The 21,753-nt window shown below is 41.4% G+C and overlaps 1 protein-coding gene across 6 annotated transcripts in view; it reads left to right on the forward strand.

Annotated features, from left to right (window-relative positions):
• Window positions 1–21,753, forward strand: part of ST3GAL3 (ST3 beta-galactoside alpha-2,3-sialyltransferase 3) — a 109,452-nt gene that overhangs the window by 46,910 nt on the left and 40,789 nt on the right. For 3 of the 6 annotated variants that reach the window (XM_053468810.1, XM_053468807.1, XM_053468811.1), the window contains 2 exons: window positions 3,864–3,986; window positions 12,083–12,125. In XM_053468810.1, coding sequence (XP_053324785.1) covers window positions 3,864–3,986; window positions 12,083–12,125 — 166 coding nt within the window. The remainder of the gene's footprint in view (window positions 1–3,863; window positions 3,987–12,082; window positions 12,126–21,753) is intronic. The other 3 variants (XM_053468812.1, XM_053468813.1, XM_053468814.1) reach the window with 1 other exon arrangement.

Raw genomic sequence — 21,753 nt, forward strand, 5'->3', positions numbered from 1 at the left:
ATAATCATAACTTCTTTTGTTCTGGTCTCATTTCTTCTGTTTTTCATGATTATTATTGCTTGTCCTGAAAAAAAAAAGTTGTCACCTCCCAAGAAAACAACATAACAAGTAAAATACGAGTAGTAACAGCCCTCGGGTTAAGCGGTAATGAGTCCTAATAGTCGAATTGGGGCTTTTCAGTGTTGTGGATTGCTGGGGGCAAGTGACCCGAACACCCAGAATTATTTACTTTTTGTGGATGAATGGAATGCAGCGTAGCCTGTTCGCTTCTAGCAGAGGAGCGATCACTTAAAGGGGCAGTTTAATGTTCCGGGCAGCCCCAGCAAAGAGAAGAGAGAATATAAATTCTTTAAAAAAATTAAAAAAAAAACAAAAAAAAAAAACATACGTCAGGTACCTGAGCTAGAAGCTGCAGCTACAGAGCTCGGCTTCTCCTCTGCAGGTCGGCAATTTGTGCCACTTTTTGGCTGCTTAAAGCCAATAATACCATGCCCAAGATCTTTCCCAGAAATAATTCTGTAGTCATATGTGTTTCAATCATAATCTTAGCAAGCAACACGCAATAGTCATGTGACACAAAAGCAGACACTGATTGGATGCTGCCATAGCAGCTGAAAATGCGTTGCAAGTGTTTTTATATGAATTCTTCTGAGATTAAACCTTCAAACTAAGGAATATGAGGACAGATCAAATAAAATGAATTTGCTCGGCACACAAGTGCAGTTAATGTGGAACCTTTAAGGGTAAATCTGGAAGAAGCCCAATACTAAGTCATTCAGAGTATCTTATCTCCATTTAACCCCTTAATGACAAAGCCTGTACATGTACGGGCTCAAAATGCATTGTTTTCAATGGGTTTTGGGACCACCCATTGTCCTTAAGGGGTTAATTTAAAATCCAACACAGACACGCAGTAACCATTATTACTACATTGAGCTGGTCTGTTTCTGTTTAAGCTCTCAGCTAAAATGGCCAGATTTTTTACATTAAATGCCGGGAGATTCTTTTATGCTCTTATATATGATGTCATTGTGGTGTAGAAGAGAAATGTATCCATTGCACAGGAAGTGTCATCAGAGATGGAAATAACATAAAACATTGCATCACGTTCAGTTTCAGTGATGTTATTTTTAAGCTTAGCATACAATAGAGTTTATAGGCTGTTGGGGTTTTTCATAAAACCTTTGGCTGCGGGAAATGCCCTTGAATGGAATTTAAAATCCAATATCTGATGTTTGTACTTAAAAGGGGACAGTTTAGGACAAATTGAAGCTGGGGACAAAAGTACGAATTGGGGGAATTGAAAAGACACTATCTTCCTGCTCTAAGTGGATCCTATGATCTGGAGCACTGAATGGCGTCTGCGTGAGAACTTTTTTAAATTATGGATTGGATAGAAAGTACAAGTCATGAGCTCGTTAGAACGAGAGGAACATTACTGGCCTGATTTCTACATACACTACCATTCAAAAGATTCATGGGAAACCTGAACATTTGTAGCTGTAACAAAACTGCAACTCCCTAACTGTAAAGTTACGATTATAAAATTACAGCTAAGTAAAGTGATGCTGATTTCCAACAGCAAGTACTTTTGGGGCATATATATATATATATATATATATATATATATATATATATATATATATATATATATATATATATATATATATATATATATATATACATATATATATACATATATATATACACTACAGTTCCAAGGTTTGGGGTCACGGTTGCTGTTTTCATGGAAAACAAGGACATTTCTGTCTGTAAATGAATTGCAAAAGTGTTTTCTAACGATCAATTAGCATTTTAAAATTCAATGCGGATCAGTGAACTCAACGTGCCATTGGAACACAGGAGTGATGGGAGTGATAAAGGGCCATTGGAACACAGGAGTGATGGGAGTCATAAAGGGCCACTGTACCTCATTGAGAATATTCCATTAAAATCAGCTGTTTCCATCAACAATAGTCCTTTACAGCATTAACCCCGTCTGCACAGGATTTCTGATCCATTTCATGTTATTTTAATAGACCAAATTGTGCGTTTCTTTCAAAACCAAGAACGTTTCTAGGTGACCCCAAACTTTTGAGCGGCAGTGCATCCCCCGGTCCTCATGCCCACAAACACGCTTACATTCTGCTTAACCTGGCCGGGAATAACCGGTTCCCCGTTTGTTCATACAAGCCGTATTATGAAAGAATATGATTGATGTATAACGAGGATAGTTGTTGTTTTTAGGTGTTGCGTACATATTCCTCTCCTGATATATTGGAGTAAGCCGCTTACGCCCCAGGGCCCCATCTGTTCTTTATCAGCCAATAACTTGATGAAATCGTGAACTTTATTATTGCCATAAAAGTGCGTCCTTTTCATGAGAAAAGCTCTCCCTGACACTCTGGTTGCTCCTCTGAAATAACGAGCTAATCTTATCTGCACTGTGACAGGTAACGTGGAATTATTTGCCCCCGGGGGTACACAGAAACTCACTGAAGCATCCGCCAGGTGGATCGAGTGAATGTAAAGCGATCCTTTCACTGCCAGGGGATTCTGCCAGAGCCAGGAATTCCTACTGAAAGTGTCAGCAAGTCTTCCGAAGAATAAGAAAAAAGAAACGATATAGTTTTAGCCGGATTATGCATATATAATATATATATTAGTGTGTGTGTGTGTGTATATATTTATATATATATATTATATATTATATATATATTGTTTATACTATGTTCTAAGCATCTTTCTATAACGTACCAAGAAAGTAATACACGTTTCCCTTGTAAACACGCCAATTGTTAAAGATTAAATAAAAATAAAATAAGACCTGTTAACTCTCAAAGTTCAAAATTTTGGGATCCCAGGGTAAACGTGCAGATTCTCCGTTTCACACATTGCATGTTTTGACTTTTTTCATATTTTTCTCTGATTTGGGGGCATTTCTCCCAATATTTGCTTCTAGGACATAGGCAAAAAGTTGACTTGAATTCTCGCTAAATAAACGTTTCCACGTAGATTGGTATCAGAGCCGCTTAGTTGCCATGATTTGTCAAGAAATCACCTGATTTCGGAAAATGCACCCCCCCCCTCTTGCGGCCGTTAAAACCAGAACTATTCAGGACAAAAAGCGTCGGCGTAATGGTCGGCAGAATGTTAGTGGGATTCTGGTGTGAATGTGCGACGCTGGGTGCGGTATCTGCTCATTGACTTTGTACGGTGAGGTTTTTAACGGTTTTGTTTGTTTTCTGGGGCTTGACTATTGTGCCCCAATTTCTACGCTTCTGCATCCTCTTTCTACTGGTTGTAAAACCATTGACTTGACGTATCCTTAACGAACACAACACCCTGAAATAGCAATGCAATTTTGAATCTTGAAGGGCAGAGACGACTGACCGGCAGCGCTCAGCTCCATCTATCTTAGCCTTAACTGGGTAAAGCGTTTTAGTCCGAGTTTAACTGGGCAGCCAGCGAGCTGCCATTGTATAGCGCGTTGTCCTTCTCTCTAGTAGATGCCAAATCTTAATAAGCCTTACAGGAGTTCTTGTAAGACCCCATAAATCCACTCCGTACCGCTTCACCAGAATAAGGTTTCTTTAATAAAGTCCCAGTGAGCTGATCCTGCGAGAAGAGCTCAGCGGGCCCTACATCATTTTCCGTTAGTATAACTTTTTATATTGTGAATATATATATATATATATATATATGTCTCATATCTCATAAGAAAGAAATGGTTTAGTGACGCAAAGTGTTCTACGCACTCTTCCCATCAATGGCTACAGGGGGGCTTCTCCTTTGCTTGCTTTCTAACGCTGCCTCCTTCACACTTATCTCATTACTGAGGGTAAGATTTCCTTGTTGAACAGGACGGAGAGAGAGGAAATCCGGGATCCTGCTCCTGCCCTCAGCCTCCCCTCCGAATACTGCTGCAGGCAGAATCCAGAACGAGCCCAAAGACCCCGGGGTCGGAGCCGTACCATCGAAACTAAGTAGGTGGTGTTTGAGGTTTAAGATGTTACAAAATATCACTAGATCATTATGGGTTTGAATACTGGTAGTATAAATGAAACGAAGAAGTGCCGAGTATTAGTATGGAAGGTTTTTAAAACACACTGATCAGTCTTTATCAGACACGCTAGACAAGGTACAAAGCTCATAGAGGGACCAAACAAAGGATCTAGCCTAGGTACACCTTGCCGGGTGTGTTACCAAGCCCCCAGTGGCCAAAAGTGGAACTTCATGCCAGAACCAATGCTACCTTTTAAAGCCTATCTTTTTTTACTTAAAAATGCTATACATCAGTTTTCATATATTATATAGGTTGACCCATAATATTGCATATTTACTGTGGGGGAGAAGCTCATCCTTATACTGCTGTTTTTTCTATCCATACAAGAAAATGGAGATTCTAAACAGTGTCTTTCATTCCCACTTCCAACGTGTTAATAATAACGTTTGTTGGATCTCTTGCAAGGACCATTTATTGCCGTCGGGGACAGAATATACAGTCCCTTCAATTAACATTCCAGTTGTGCTTTCTATTGTAGTTTAGCCAATAATATGTGGATGACTAATCGGATACCGAGCAGGGGTACGTGGAACTATGTTGTGTTATTTTAGCCATTTAACATTATTTTGTTTTTGGACCACTTTTAAATGATTTACCGGGACTCAGTCAAAGCTGGTGACAGTCCGAAAAATGTAAGTGCTAATCTGTAAGATGAAGAATCATATTGTATCGCTGTTTGCCAGTAATCCTGGAGACATTCCTTATAAACATTTAGTGACACACCTGACGGTCTTGGCAACATAGTGTGTTATGTTGGAGAATGCAATACATAATGTATTGAAAAGGACATAATTCTGAAAAAAGCATTGATAGACAAAAAATAAAAATAAAGAAGGGTCGGTTCTGAGCTAAAGGAAAATTAGTAACGCAGAATTTACTGGCAGATCAGACTCGTTCGGTCTACCTTTTTTCCTGATGTGAGACTCGAACGTTAAACGGTTCTTGATCTCGTCTCAGATTCAGGAGCCATATGCCTATCCCATGCATGTTTATATGGCCTCACTGTAATAGTCTTATTTCTGCTGGGAGGCTGTTCCACTTATCTACCACTCTCTCAGTGAAGTAAAACTTCCTAAAATTACATCTAAGAGGTAACCAGCTGAGCTTTATGATGATGTTCTGTTATTAGAGTTGGCGTCGATCAGTCCAGCTGATGGTTACGAGTTATTGGCCGAGTTGATTTTATCGAGTTTAAGGACCATTTTCAGCTTGACTGCCGGTTACTTGTCTAGACTTTAATAGGTGAGTTGCTATACTATTTGTAGCAACTTGTAAATTATCAGTCTTCTTGTTAGCGGATGGACCAGCTGCTAATTGTCATCCAACTCGGTCAACTTAAGGCCCAAGTGAATCAACTGTTATCTTGAGCCTTTGTGAATAGATCTCAGGTGGAACTGTTAATACCTTAGTATGTTTAGTTTCGAGCAGAAGGAAGAACGCTCGCACAGCAATAGCTTTTGGCTGCCGTTCCTCTGTCCTTCAGCAGGGCAGGTTTGAAGGATCTCCTCTGATGACCTCAGGTGGATTCTGTCTCTCAGACCTAATATCTCATGCTAATAGAGGCAGGAAAAAGAAACTCTAAATTATGTATGGAGGGTACTTGACATTGAACAAACGGATACCTTGGCTAGATGTAGAGACCACCCGCATTTTAAAACCTTTTTATAGCCCTAGCAGAAGATCTTTTAATATACGCAAGTTTCAGGGGTGGCTCTAAATAAAGGAACACAAATGTAAATAATGTGCAAAAATATTAGTATAGTATGTTGGAAAAGACTTCAGTTCATCAAGTTCAACCCTTCACACATACCCACTTCTAAAGTTGATCCAAAAGAAGGCAAAAAAAAAAACCCTACTTGGGGCAATAATGCCACCACGGGGAACAAAACTCCTTCGTGATTCCAAGGTGGGAATCAGATTACTCCCCGCATCGACTTGCCAGTACTACTGTCCTTTTAACCGTTGTAGCCCTTTATGTTATGCTTAACCAGAATATCCACAGAGTTAGATAATAAAAGATTATCTCTAAAGTACATATTAGGAAGGTGCGGCTCCCTTTATTATAACAGTACCTGTTAAATCAGGTTTTTATGGAGACCTCGTAGGTAATATGACCATGGACTTAGGGCGGTTGGTCCGGCTCACAGTAGACACGGGATACTTTAGTGGTTTGATGTCCCTTTTTTATAATCCTAACTTCTTAACAGGTGATGTTTCCACTAGAGGGAAAGCACCAGATAGCTCATCAGGCGTTTTGGGACTTCAACTCCAAATGACGCTCACCCGGAGCAGCAACCCTCCCAACCTTCTTATTTTCTGCAGGTTCAGTCCGCGATTTCTATATACCGTATAATCAATGTAAAAAAAAAATGCAAAATTCTACTTGGTACAAATGGTAACATTGAAATATCACACCCAAGGTTCTCATTGATGTAAAAATAGTCGAGTTCTGTATATAATTTCCAATCTTGATGAAATATATGCAAAAAAATGGCAAAAGTGTTTTCTGAATTCCCGTTTGTTTCATTTGTCAAAAGTATCTGCTCCACATTTAGCTTCTTTAAGAAGCATTGCTTTCTTAAGGTTTAGTAACACTCAACGCATGGATAGAACCCCGGACCAAGATTAATGTTGGTTTATCAGACTTGTTGCTGTTAGTTAGACTTTGGCAGCCAAACACCAGCTTTGGTCATTCTCTATTTCAGGCAGGGGTGTGATGCATGCCAATAGGTGCCTTTAAATATAGGCTGGGTATTTCCCCCCCCCAAAGAATATACATTGATATAAGTGGTTATAAGGGCGCAATTACTTATAGCTTATTGATCCTGTGAGAAATCAAGTTGCTTAAAGTTATTCCCTGGGTCCTTGGGTTTAAAAAAAAAAAAAAGTTTTCTTTCTTCCTGACCCTAAGGGGTTAATTTTTTATGTGTAATTTTGATATTATATTTTAATATTAATAATACAGGATATTTATTGTGGTGGGGAATTAGATAGGATTAAGTAGAGTTTAAGGGAAAAAAATGAAAAGAAAAAAAATGTGAAAACTTAAAATAAGTGAAAATTATATTTGAATAAAAGGCGAGTTTCAATTCAGGGAAAGTTAAATAAATTTGTGGGATTTATTTACAATTTTATCAGCTGTGGATAATTTATATACCTGTAAAACCTATGAATTTTTTTTTTAAATCCCATTTTTTCCCATTAAAAAACAATGTCTTTAATAACTCTACTTGTCCAGAAGAAAAAAATGAGTGAAATTTACAGTTAAAGACATGAATTTGGCCCTATAACATAAAACAACCACCGGTCCTTAAGGAGTTAATAGTAAATTTTGCTTTCTTTTCAGTTTATTTTTTTAACGCCCCCAAAAATATCGAATATAGAACAGCTCGTACTTTGGAAGTTCCAATCTGCTTTGTGAGGGGCGAGCAGCCCTCCTGTAGCGAGCCGCTCACCTTTCACCTTTGGTTGTTAGAGGGGATTGTAATAAGACTCCCTCTGATGTTTTTGAGCTGTAATGTCTTCCCGTCAGCTGTCAGTCTGCAGAAAATTAGCTGTATTTCGGCAAATGCATCGCAATTCCCCGAAAAATTCCAGCGGGTAATGGAAAATCATTGCGGCTTCTAACAGGGAAGCCAAAGTCATCTTAGACGTTTTGGTGGCTCTTTAATAAGTTGGTTCTCTGATGGGTTCTTAGAATGGGACAATGGCCTTCTTTGCTCTCTTTCGATGGGGAAGTTATATAGACAGAAGTTATTAAAAACTTTCCACTGTACAACACTTTAGGGCAGTGATGGGGCGAGCGTTCCTCGGATTAAGACCCCCGTTATGTCTGGAAGTCTGGGATATGTTGACCATCCTGTGCCCTCCTCAAGTCACACAATCCAAATGGTTTTAGGGCTTAGAAGTGAATGGAGTTACTGTTTCTGTTAAACTCCTGCCGTTTGCCTCGGAAGACAAGCCACTGCTGGATACCGAGGGTATAATCATATGTTTTCCTTATTCTCTTTTATATGGTTAACCATGCAGTCAAAGCAGACAGACTCATTACTTAGGACCTCAGCAGGCTCACCGGTTCTGGTTGTCATCGCTTCCGAAGAGCAGCTACGACTGGGAACCGATGAATAACTCTGTACTGTAAATTTCACAAAAAAAAACAAAAAACGTTACGTAGGGATGGAAAACATACAATCCGCCCAGTTCTATGTATAAAGAGCTCCAGAATATTTTAATCATCCTGTGGAATATAGTCTTGTTAGCGGCGGTGACCTGGTGGAAATTTCCGTACCTGTCTATGTTTCATGCAAATTTAAAAAAAGAGAAAAAACGTCCGTTTTAAAAACCGGGGGGGAAAAAATAAGCAAATAACAAATAAAATGGAAAATATTCCAGTCTGCAGTTATTGGACACCGGTGACATATTTACTGATTTTTCTACATTGCCATAAATTTGAGCAGATGAACTATAAAGCAGTGATTACATTCAGTACCTGAACTATTTATTGCTTATTATTATTATTATTATTTAATGCTACATGATTTTTTTTCCCCTGAATAATTCTGTAAACCCCTTCCCCGCGGAACTTTCTTGCAGGCTGTCTGTGCTATGAACTACATTAATTAATATTTTACCTAAACTATACGACATTCAAAAGTCTGCCATCGAGGTATAAAGACCGTATTTAAAGGCTGTAGAATTATAGGTGAAAATAATAGCAAAGATATATTGTAAATCAGCAGAGTATATATGAAATGGGATAAAAAATGGTGGTTCCATCACAATAAAAGCTACTCGGAGCGCATTCCTTTTCTAGGGGAGTGGCTTCGTGAAGCGGCGGGGCTAGCGGTGCGTGTAGGCAGGGCCAGTCATGTATGGGGCAGGGCTAGCCACAAACAACCATATATAGGAGAGGAAAGTAGATGTGGCTCCGCCCCCCTGCTCTGAGAAAGAAGGAAGGGACCCAGAGACCCCGGGAAGCAGAGCTTCAGCCAGAGGCTCCCGGTGAAACCCAGACGGTTTCCAGGTATCCAGACGCGTTTCCAACATCTCGTCTCAGCTCCAAGGAGCCGAAGAACATGCGCAAAAAAAAAAAAAAAAAAAGATTACGTATGGAATATAAATTTTGTTTAGCAGCAAAATATTTTGACAAATCCCGAATCCTTATGGTTGTGCAAGGTTCTTAAGCACACGAGGAGTGACGTTTTAAGTTGTGATGGCCGTCCCTAGGCAGGGTACAGAGAAGTCATCGGTTTGGGTGGCCCCAGGGCCGCGGAATTTTTCAAGAGCAAAAGATTGACGAGATTAATCAGGGCTTTACTTATAACTCAGCAGAAAGGGGTCCTGTTTCTGGGCTAACATTGCACGCGGCACCAAGCGTGTATCTGCAAGACTTCTCTCCGCCTGCGACAATGCCTCGGTGCCTGTTTTCACAAACTTAAATCCAGCAACAGCGTGCCGTTCAGCTCGGCTTTCATTATCGGAATTGTTAGCATCCAACGATGAAAGCTGAATTATTTTTTTTGGCCGGCGGGCAATTCCTGAAGATATTTTTGCTAATCAAGAATTCAACAAAAGTAGATAAGGAGACACGCAGTACATGCGCATGCTTATTAATGATCAGCCCTATCAGATGTCCACGACGCGCATGTTTAATACGGAACATGAACGGCTCATTGTTACTGTTCCAATTTTTCAACTTACGAGTTATTTGTCCAAAATCAGCGTGAGCGCGACAATAAATAACCATGTTTTTTATTGAATACTGTTGAGATTTGATGCAGACAGGTAATGAATAAGTCCACCTGCCCCTCTTGCTACCCGATTCAGCAGGATCTCAAGTTAATTTGGTGAACCCGTCTGAGTTGGCCTTGACTTCAGGTTAAAATGAAAGGTCCTAGGGCTGTTGGCAATCTGCCCAAAATGTCTGCTTTTTTTTTTTCTCAGTAAACTTAGCATTGCATGACTTTTTTGTAATTTGGTAGACTTAAAAAGGGTTAAATTGTATTATTATAAGTCCGTCGAGTTAAAGGGGTCTCACATTCGTGCATTTTATAATTCCGTACACTAAATACACCTACAGAATGAAGCTTACAAAGACTTTAATGAAAAGCTTTGTCGTCTGAATAAATGGTTACATTATGATTATTGACAAAATTTACGATTCTAGGTGATAACTTTAACTATTTGACAGCCAGAGAGTAATTGAGCAGAAAGTTGTCTTCTCCATTTCTATCAATCTATAAAGATTAAGGTATGGATGCGATCAGCCAAGCTGATCACCGGGTGATCTATTTAGATCCCAGACTACATCTTTTTATTGAGCTCTTAGGAGACACAGAACAGCCCGAATATTTTAACTGCTGTCTAAACACATACCAGGCGTTCGTTGCTTCCCACCGCAGTATATTTAAACATACATCGTGCGCAGCAGCTATTCTAAAGTTATTGCATTTGTATCTGTCAATCTATGTATCCTACGGAACAGACGCGATATGTCGGGAGCCACTTCCCACGGTATATAACGGGCTGGTTTGGGGTCCGCGTCTCATGTGTGGCCATGCAAACCTCTTGTTGATATATCTTTGTTTTAATCCCACCAGTTCTTCAGGTCGTGGGTCCCAGGAAGCTTTGGGCATTCTCTCCTTTTTCTTACACACATCCAGGCTCCTATTCTTAGTCTCCATGTGAAATATTTTTCGAAAAGTTACATTAAGTGAGCGATGGGCCACGTTATCTTTATGTAAACATTTGCAGAGCCGGCTTCCCAAAATCCCAAATTAGAAGAGGTGGCCTCATGATGGAGAATGGAGGTCCAGCCAGCCTGATCCTCCAAACCTCAATGCCACTGAACAACAATGGGTTAATAATATGGAATTAATGTACAGGCTGTATGAGTTTGACTATGTTGTAAATTGCCTTATCTAGCATATATATTAACAATAGGGGTATATGTGGGGTAGATGGTCTTTATAAAGGTCCTCCTATAGCCGTGGTGACCTTTGTGATCCCGACAAAGCTACATTAGATTTTGTGGGGGGGCGACATCAACGTTTGTGTTGATTTAACCCCCTCAAGGGCCACAAACAGACTAGGATTAAGGTAAATCATTGGTTTAAACTCAAGCGATTCAGCCGGTTCAAACCGTTTTGGGTTACGTTGCCGGTGCTCACGCTGGGGTATTCAGGAAAGCTGGCCTGGCTGTGGCCCTTGAGTTCAAAACGTTTTATTCTAAACCGTATTTCGTGCTCGAGGCTCACGTGAAGTCTCCTGAAACAACAGAGAGTATTACAGAGCATCTCTAGTTCCTACATGGGCTGACACCATGATTTCACTAAGGGATCATGGGAAATTAAGGGAAATTTGCATAAAATGTTTTGGCTAAGCAGATCTAATGGTTCAGTTCTGGGTTGATCTCCGAGAACCATTCAGTGAAATGCGTGTTCAGCTCGCGCACCTGCTAGTGGCTGCCGCCCGGCAGGTGAGTTAAAGCCCCATTGACTTTTATGTGATTGTACTGTATGTGATTTAAGCTGACACGCGCTCCAGTAGGAGGAAGACAGTCTAGCATGAAACGAGGATGCATGCGCTGATTTACACGCCGCAAAATCGTGTGTTCCTTGTAAAATAATCTCAAAAAGAGTAAATAAATTGGGACTGGGCTGTCCCTTTAAGAGACGTTGTATGCATTATACAGAATGGGAAGTTCGCTAACGTGCCAAAAATGAATGATATGATTGCAATTTTGGAAATGTATCCACTGACCCATGAATGGTGTCATTAGCTATGTGGATAAACATCTGGGTGGGGAATCTCACATTATTTAGCCAAAATATTCTTTTCCTCTCGATGAGTCATTGCAGATTTCGTAAGCGCTGTGTTATTTTAAGCATTATATAACTACATATATATATTGGTCATTGTTGATCTAATAATGTTGTGTTACTTTGATAAAAACAATGTTTTGGGTTTTTTTTTTGTAATGCATATTTTTTACCTTTTTTTTCTTCTTTTTTTCAGAATATGACCGTCTCGGCTTTCTGGTTAAATTGGACTCTAAAATGTAAGTTGAATTACGTATAATAATTACAAAAAACATTGGACAACTGGAATGCGTTCTTGTTTGTGTATGAACTTTTTAGTTTTTAAATGATCACCAGAATACCAATAATACATATTATAGAGTTGTCCCCATATCAGCTATTAGATATGTTATATTTAGCCAATATCCTTTAAGATTCCATAGAATTCCTCCAAAGGGACTTCCCGGTACCAGCGTTGGCTCCAACATGGACATGTTACAGAGGTCCTCCACCAAGTATCACCAACCTAGCTTCTGTACCCTGTCTCTGTATGTTAAATATGTAAACCAGCAGCATTTTGGAGATAATAGAGATTTTGGACAAGGGCAGCTTTGGGCATTTGTTTTTTAATGAGCTGTTTTTGACGGATGAGCCTTCACTGAACAATCCATGGCTGCCCGAGGTTCATGTAAGGTCACTTACAAAAAGTTGTTCTTTAGTGAAGAATCGTGTGGTGCCAGGAACAATTGAAGCTGCGGGTCCGGCATGGCATCATACGGCATATCCATCTGATTCCCTACTGCCGCTACAATCGAGTTAACCGATTTTATTGTGCAATAACGAGTTACGTTAGAAATGTAGCCTTATCTACCGCTATATCTGCTTCTAAGGGGCAACTGACATGTTCAGAGTAATATTTGTAATCGGTCGGATGAAAGCGTTAGGGGGCCATGTGTGAAACATGATTTTGGTGCAAGAGGTCTTATCATAAGAACACTTGGCTTGGTACCCAATTGTAAGGGTTGCCATGGTGATAACACCATTTTTTTAAACAGCCTAAACATTGCTCTAACATGTGTTAATTCCTGTTCAGTGGCTGCTTCCTTTACACCCTGTAGGGGGCAGCAATGGCAAGATGGTAGCTTGGTTAGGGGTTTAATTAACGGAAGTGAACTGTATGTCGAGGCAGAGGTCCTGTGATAGACACGTCTCGATTACGCAGATTCGCTCGTGGGTACGCTGCTGCCAGCGGGATTTTGTTACTGATGCATCTTGTCATCGAGTAGTTTTGAGGTGTTGATAACCGGTGAAGAACCTCTCGTGACCTCAATGGAGCTGTTCTTCAGTAACTTCAGGATCAAGATCACGTCGTCATGGAATAGATAATTCACTTTGGCAAATCAGGGGTTAAATTGACCCTCTTTTCATCCATTCTTTATCAGTGTTTAGCCTTTCTGCTTATCAGACATCCATCGCCTTTCTGCCTCGGGAACCAAGTCTTAATAGGTGATGATGATGAGATGAGTGTCGGGTCATATGTTGGTGCATGACCCTGCGGTGCTTGAAGAGTTAATCTCCTTACGTAATTAACCTCGCAGACAGGGTCTTGTGGTTGGACTCTTTCCTTCTTCCCATTTTCATGAACAAAAAAACTTCCAAAAACGCTGCTTTCGGGCTTCCTGCAAGTTCCCACAGCTTAGTACCCCTCCGTCTCATTAAAGACCCCCCAATTACGCAGAATCCAAGCTCCACAATCACGCTGATACCGGGGGGAGCCACCATGTAAATAACACGTTTCACAATGATACGCCACTCATATTACAGACAGTTAAAAGAACAGAAACTTGCGCGACTGATTTCCCTAAACCAGGAATGTACCGCTTCTGTGTCGACCAAACGGTCCTTATCTTCTCAGTCCATCCGTGGTGTTGCACCGGTTCGTTCCTCGTGCCTCCATCATCCGTGTATATCTTAAAATATACGTCTATAAAGGTCGCAGGCACTCCAGATCTTCAGAATATCGTTTTCCATGACGTACCCCAATAACTGAATCGCTCTATTGTGTTCTTTCTACTACTGAATGTATTTATCAATACAGAAAAGGTGCCGAGAGCCTGTGTATGGATGAACACAAGGCCGGTCAAGCAATACGATGTCCTGCCTGATAGGAGTTGGCTTCCTCCTTCAGCCACGGAACACAGAAGTTTGCAGTTGGTGTCTCACTTTGTCTGATTCATTAAGCAGTTAGCGAGCTTCACAATGAGCTTCTATGCAAGAAGGGCTGCTGGTTTACTGATTGAAATAAATCAATAATAATAATAATAATAATAATAATAATATATTATTATTATCTGAATACATCAGTGAACTTGGTGTATTGAAGCCGCAGCTCTCCGTTGTGTCAGAAGGGTTCGAGCTACAATGAAATTGAAGGTAAACATTAAAGTGAAACACTGTTTCCAGTGGAGTGAATTTATTAACCCCTTAAGGACAATGGACGGTCCCTAAACCCATTGAAAACAATGCATTTTGAGCCTGTACATGTACGGCTTTGTCATTTAGGGGTTAAAGGGTCAGTACGAGGTGTCATTAGCGGCTTTTTGAGGGTCTCTTGTTCCCACCGCATCGTATTAAAGCTGGTTGAGCATTGCGTGTTACTGAAATTAGGAAAGCGTTGATGTTTCAAAAGATCTATGTTTATGGATCATGAAAAAATCTTCTTGAAGTACTGGATGCCAATAAACGAAGACAGAATAAGTAATATCCATTGGCGCGGTAATGTTCCTTCCGGAAACAAAAAAGCAGGATTCACTAAAAAATTTTTGAAAAATCTGTAGGTTATTATTTTTTTTTTGGCGATTCCCTATTTCACGAAACATTCCATGTATACGCTTCCGCATTCGGGATATTCCGCCTCGGGAACAGTCCGGTCTTTGTTCCTCTCTGTGCAAGAAGACGTATTTAATTTTTACATTAATGGAGGGAATGGACAGAAAGTCCTTTATTCTGTAATGGGAAGTGACATTAATACATGGTGCCTCCGTGAAGCTGGCGTATCGTGTGATGTCTACCTCGGCGTTTAGCGTCGGATTGCATCGCCATTGTTGGCTTCGGAAGAATAGCTTATCACTCATCTCCCAACGGGACCCCGCATTAAACAGACATCTTAAACCAAGCAGACTGCCTCCCGCTCATCATGGCGACCTCCCTCATAATCCCACTGGTCAAATGTAAGGATTCCAAGAAATTGAGATGACGTGGGAAACGACCTCAAGGCAATTGAGCGAGAGAGACTATGGGATAGCTTTACATGGGGCAGATAAAGGAGAGAACATTGTTTCCTAGCCTCAGCTAAAGTTTAATGTCCTTGACAACCCCACCATAGAAGACTTCATATTAAAGAACCCCTAGAGTAACCCAAACCCACCGGGAGTTCTTTACTAGGCATTCTTCCCCATGAAAAACAGAAAAGCCTTAAAAAGAAGAGGCAGTCCTGCTGCTGCAGCTGCCCTCCGCCTCTGTGAAACGAAGATTCTTTCCACTGATTGGCTACTTAAAGCCATCAGTCAGAGGCAGGAAAGTGATGCAGTTGAAATCAATAGAAGCACTGACTGGGGACGAGGGGATTCTACCGACAACATGAATGGCCACGCAGCTATGATATGCATTAAAGTGTCCAGTATATGATGTCTGGAGTGTCCATATAGGACCCAAGTAGCAGCATGCACTTGTCTGTCATATAAGCGGAGAGAATTCTCTCCAAGAAGAGAAAGTAGATACCTTTTTATGACGTTGGATAGAATGACGCAGGTACTGGAGAGATCCCTGTTACTTGGGGAGACTTCTCCTTTTCCATTCATAACTCCAGACTTTTATCTCCTCACCAATTCTAGGAAGTCTTATATCAACCCCAGGTACCGGTTGCACAATTTGTGCACCTACCACATTACCCCATATTTTTAGGAATGGTTTGGGCGTTCCACATTCAATGGTATTTCTAATCCTGCATTTCGTTTCAAACATTTAACTAGGTGGAACAGCACCTTTAATGTAACACAATCCCCTTCCGCTAACAATCTCATGGTGTTCATGTGAAATACTAATGCGCAATTGAAAGCTATCCCACCCTCCTCCGGGCTAAATATTTCTAGATTGACATCTGCCTTCGACCCTCCAGTGGAACGTAATTAGAGTCTATTGTCCGAGGTTGACGGGTTCATGATTTTTCAGAGGTCATATTAATGGTCCTACCGTAATGGTGTGAAGGTAATATGAAGCACCAAATAGGAGATGTGAAGTTCATTATTAGTTTTTTGAGGCTAGCCACCGGTAAAAATGGCTCTTACGTATAGGAGAAGCTGAAGCTTCCAGAGCTTTTCTCCATGATCTGAAGTTTCTTGCCACCGATTGGCTGCTTACAGTTGCCATTCGGCGGCACCACAGTGTTCCCATTGGAATCGTATTTAACATCGTTGATATCACTTTCCATGCAAGGGCATCGAGGATATCATTGGATGTCTTCAACCCTCGCCAAAGCCATTGCTGGTGATGACCAGGCGTGGTGGTTCTCCTAACACGTCTCCTGTGTGGCAAATAGACGGGTGGTGGGGAATGTGGCAAATAAGGAATTTTTCAGAATCCACCACACGTTTGCAACCGGGACCACACAGAAGTTTAAAGGGACTGTTTAGCTGTCATATATATATATATATATATATATATATATATTAAGGTGCATATGATGGCTGGCGTGTCCCTTTAAGCGTGGAAGCCTAGCTAGTCACATGACACTTACGCAAATCTGCCCCACGGTATATTTACTGTAGAAGAATCCACCTTGCGTGAGCTGCCGACTCGTTGCGCAACTTGTTGATAACGCTGCGTGCGTATTCATCGATAACATCTTATTTCTACTTCCGTGCTGGCGGACATCTATCCCAATCCCAGAAAGTTTAGGCATTTCAACTGCATCCTTGGCCTTGAGGTTGCATTTCATCAGAAGCATGCGTGAGTTAACTCGGCGAAAAGGAGGAAACCCAGCATCGGGTTCTGGCTCAGACATGAAACCTGACCGTAATCGCAAAGGAACATCTGCACCAACCAAAATGTAATTGCCAAAATGAAAAAAATAAATAAAAAAAATCTACCCCCCCCCTTCCCTTTCCTCGTTCTGCAAAACCACCCAATGAAACTTGACCCGAGTCGGAGAGACTCGTAAAAAATGCACGAGGAAGTAATGTAGCGAGATGGGGATCACATTCCGTCTGCCGTGTTTTAATTGCTTTACGTTATACGTTGAATAAAGGAACACTGTATCGCTCCATCCTGTGTGTGTGTGATCGTCACGGGTTCGATCATCTAAGGTGTATTTGTCCGAGTGCCAGTGAGCGGCAAACGTGAACGGACTGGATTTCCTCTATAAAACTCCTGTTTCTTCTCCCACAGAAGTAGAACTCGTTACGTTACAGGGGACATTCCAACGTTATTACTGATAGCGCTTTATAAACCGCCTGCGATGACGTTTCACCATAAAATCCCATTAATTTTCATGAAAAGGTGCCGTGTTTCACCATAAAAGCCTATTCATTTTCACGAAAAGATGCCGTGTTCTCGTATTATATAAATTGTTCTTTCCTGTAACTTTATCTTCTCTTGCTAGATAAAGTTAGCCTTTTTTCTATTATTATTTTTAACATTAAAGGGATAGGTAAAACTCCAGGTGTTTTACACTTTTACTCTTTTTTTTACTCTTTTTTTTTTTTTTGATTGATCTATTGTAGAGTTCACTTTTTCTGTAGCTACACCAAGTAGAGCTGCGTTAGTCCAGTTGGTCTAAATACGGTGTTAAAGCTTGTTAGCGTACTAACGTTTTTAGGATGAGCTTTCAAGAGTATAAACCTCCCTTTATAATAACTCCCAACAGTCACGATTTGGGGACCATGGGCTGGTTGGAGAGATCCTCTGCCCCCCCCAGACCAGCCCAGGGAGGTAAAGAAAGATTAAAGCAGGGGGTGAAAAACCTATGGTGGTCCAGTGCTGTCCCCTCTAACCATACTAAGCGACACAGGTCCCGATCTGTACACCTGAAACGTTGGGGGTATGCTGTATTACATATTATTATATATACTGCCACTAAGGTCCATACGTGGCAGCTTCCCAAAAAATGTAAGCTCTGGGCACAAGCACCGCGCAAGATGTCCACATGTGATTCCCTTGTCATGCCAAAGCACGGTTAGCAAAGGAATCCCATCTCTTTTTTTCCTTTCAGAATGTGAACCCACGCCGTAACGTTTATTAGTCCGGGAACAATGTATACGGAACGTTTCTGTGTGTACATCTCTGTGCTTTTAGCACTGACTGTAACATGAAACATGGAAGTGTTGTCAGAAGGAGGCCACCGATGGACACCAAAGGCTTCTTCACTTTGTTTGGGAGTTTGCAGGCCAGATGAACATTTCTACTCCCTGATATCACAATGGATTATAAAGGTCCAGCCCCAGTGAGCTTCTCCCGCAGGAAGAGCTGAGCTGGCCCTGTATAATGTATAGTTAAATCATTGAAATGTCTTGAGGAAAAACTTTTTAATAACCATGGATCATGCAGGACCAGATCAGGCATTCTTTCTGGAGAACATCCTTAGGGTTGGCTGTTTATAATAGATTGTGGGGTTGATGTTTATCAAAACCCAAATCTTGGTTCAGTGAGTAGACCCACCTGTAGCTCTCCCTGCTGCCCCGAGTCCTCTTGATAGTAGGGTTCCTCTGGGTGCAACCGAGGTGGTTGGTTGCAGTTTGGGTCAATTTTGTTACTATTGAGCAAAGCAAGATTTCCCTTTGCCACCAACTACACCGCACGGCAATACAAAGCGGAACTGGTGAGGAACATTGTTGCCGGTCCCCAGTCTCATAACTCCTGTTCAGCTGCTGGCCAAGGCCATATGGAAAATCAGCCCTTTTATTGTGGGGAGCGCACACACCCCACTGGCCATGCGAAGGTTAAACATGCGCAGGGCATTAAATGCACGATAGGCTAGGATACATCCATGAGAAGCCCGGCTAGATCATCCCCGATGACTTCTGCCCCGATTGCCGGAGAACAGAAGCTGCATTGCATTCCTGAGCTATTAACAAGCTGTCCTGGGGCATTGTGGTTCATACAAGCCGCAAATTAACTTTCTACACCACCACACCCCGGCAAGCTTTTGTGTGAGTCATGTGGTGACAGAATGCTTTCTCCTTCTAAAAACACAGTTCTAACAATGTTGTCATATAATGATCCCTCTGACATCAGTTCTTCCCAGAATCCCTAATTAATGCTTTTTTTTTGTATCATTCCCAAAGCTACGCATTACTGGGCACGCTTACCTTTTGAATGTTACGTATTGAACTTCCACTTCATGTTTTAGGAAGCGTTGCTTCAGAATAGTTTTCTTTCCAGCCTTAGAGGTGCCCAAGATGAATTAAGGCGATGAAGGGTTTGATCTATGAGACCATTTAACTAAACTTGATTTATTTGGTTTAGAAAATAGGTGTCTAAAGGTTTACCTTGTGTGGATAACAAGAGGCCACTCATTACAATCAGAGGACCCGCAGTTCTGTCTTAAACAGAGAAGGATTTTCTTCTCAGCGATGTAAAGTTCTGGAATGCATTGCATGTGGAGATGGTGGCCCCAGGTGCCATGGAGGCTTTCAAGAACGATCTGAATTAGTGGTGGTGGTAGAGGTGGCCAAGTGGTGCCAGGACCCTCTTCACAGACCCGGGTGCTCATCTTGAGCCAAAGGTGGCTCATCCAGATATAATCTGAATTATTTTTTGGTAATGAAGGTTTTTTTCGTGGGTAAACAATTTGATATCGAATTATTATGACTGTCCGTGGGGTCATAAAGGAATTTTTCTCTCCTTTCTGGGTTTTGTTTGCCTTCATTTGGATTACCTTGGGAAGGCTGAAGACTCAATATGTATGTGTGCTTTGCATAGACATTCTATAGAGAATCTCCAGGCATCTCCTTGGTTGTGGTTCGATCACGATGTAGACTCGTGTTCTGGGCAGTCTGGATTTCCCAGACCCTGGCTCTCCGCTGTCTGCCATAACAGGGAGATAGTAGAGAATCTGAAAGGGCTAAAGATAAGAGGAGTGAGAGCAGGAAGGGGCTAAGGATAAACGAATATTAAGGAATGAATACACAAGGTACCATTGAGACTTGGAGAGAAGGGTGAAGGGTAATTTGACAAAAATGGGGGTAAGTGTGAGCAGAGAAATAGAAAGGGGAGGCTAGAGTTGAACATAAATGGAAGCTACAGGGCATCAAACATTGGGATGACCTTAAATTGAGTTTGGGGTAAGAATAAAATGAACTAAATATTTCCCAAAAAACAAAAGCACACACTATATGTAGTTTTAATAAAGTACTAATACACCACACGATAGATTAATGCCCTATTATGTTACCAAATGAATTGCTTTGATCTTTCAGTGGAACATTTTTTAGTGTTTTTTGTGTACATTCACACACCCTCTATTGTGTACCCGGACTATGAAATTAGCTGTAACCAGTACCGCTGTTATTGTTTTGTGTTTGACTACGTTTAGTCAGACAGACACGTGTTCTTTTATGTACAAAATTTCATTCCTTGTCCTTAAAGTGGAAGTCCCATGGACATTTTTTTTTCCTCCTGGAGCCGCCATTGCTGTCAGTCATGTGATATTTTGGGTGACTTTCCTGGCTGAAACACCACACTGAGCTGATGCTTTATGGCGATGCTCAGTGCATTCCTCCTTTTTATCTGTACTCATGGGCCTGATACAGAGAAGTTGAGTTATCCTTTTCTTGGGCTGTTGAGTTGGCTGTTGAGCATCTTCCTCCCGGGCGTTATGTTGTCGAGAAGGACCATCTAGCCCTGGCAGGCATGCATGGCGCTTACTAGGTTCTTTCTTCAGAGATTTTTTTTTTTTTAGATGGCATTCTGAATATAGCGCACGACAATATTGGCAAAGAGAACGGAGCAAAGAAACCCAGCGACCGTGTCCATGTCACCTGATAAGGGGAGTCCAAAATATCCTTCTTATCTATGTGCGGCTGCCAGGCAACTCACACAGTGTATATCAAGTGTCTGTGTGCTCTTTATGGGCCCATACAAGTAAAGGGAAATAGAAGAACAGTAAGATGGGCTACCTTCCAACCTTAAAGCTTGTGCGCAGATCATGACGTGGCATCTCTCCAAGCGTGTACATTTAATGGGTCACTTATAAATTGTATTAAATAATAGTAATTACAATTACCAACTGTGCACTTGAGGACTTAGACCACTTTCAGGGTTCCATTTAGAATATTACCTGGACAAGCAACTCCGGCTTCTGCGTCTAGAGTCGCCGGCGGCTGGTCACGCACACAGCTGCTTCCAGTTTAAAAAGGCTAAAGGCTGAGCCCCATCACTCATATGATGTGTAGTTTAATGGACATGAAGCTACATGGGAAGATACATTTGTTTGTGCTGACTTGTCTTGTAGGGGAATAGTCAGTGAAACACTAGCTGGCGTGAACTCTGCTGAACAGTACTTGTCTTGAGGATCACCGATAGTGAAGCGGGCGCTCGCCTCTAACCTGCCTCCAGTGACAGACTTTGTACTTGTGAACGTTATCAGCTTAGCAACACCATGTGTTTGTTTTTGTGTATAGATCAGATATGCGAGTACCGGTATTTCAGGCATTTCACAGCAGCACTCAGGCTACGTAGCTAGTGAGACCTTCCGCAGGTAACAACCATCCCTGTGAAAGTGGTACAGAAACTTCAAATATCCACTTGCTGACGGGGCAATGGAGGTGTCGAGTCTGTGTGCTTCCTAAAACACATTTGTGTGCCATGATGTTCATTTAACGTGACGTAAAC

The sequence above is a fragment of the Spea bombifrons genome, chromosome 6 (assembly GCF_027358695.1).
Source record: "Spea bombifrons isolate aSpeBom1 chromosome 6, aSpeBom1.2.pri, whole genome shotgun sequence".
Classification (NCBI taxonomy): Eukaryota; Metazoa; Chordata; class Amphibia; order Anura; family Pelobatidae; genus Spea; species Spea bombifrons.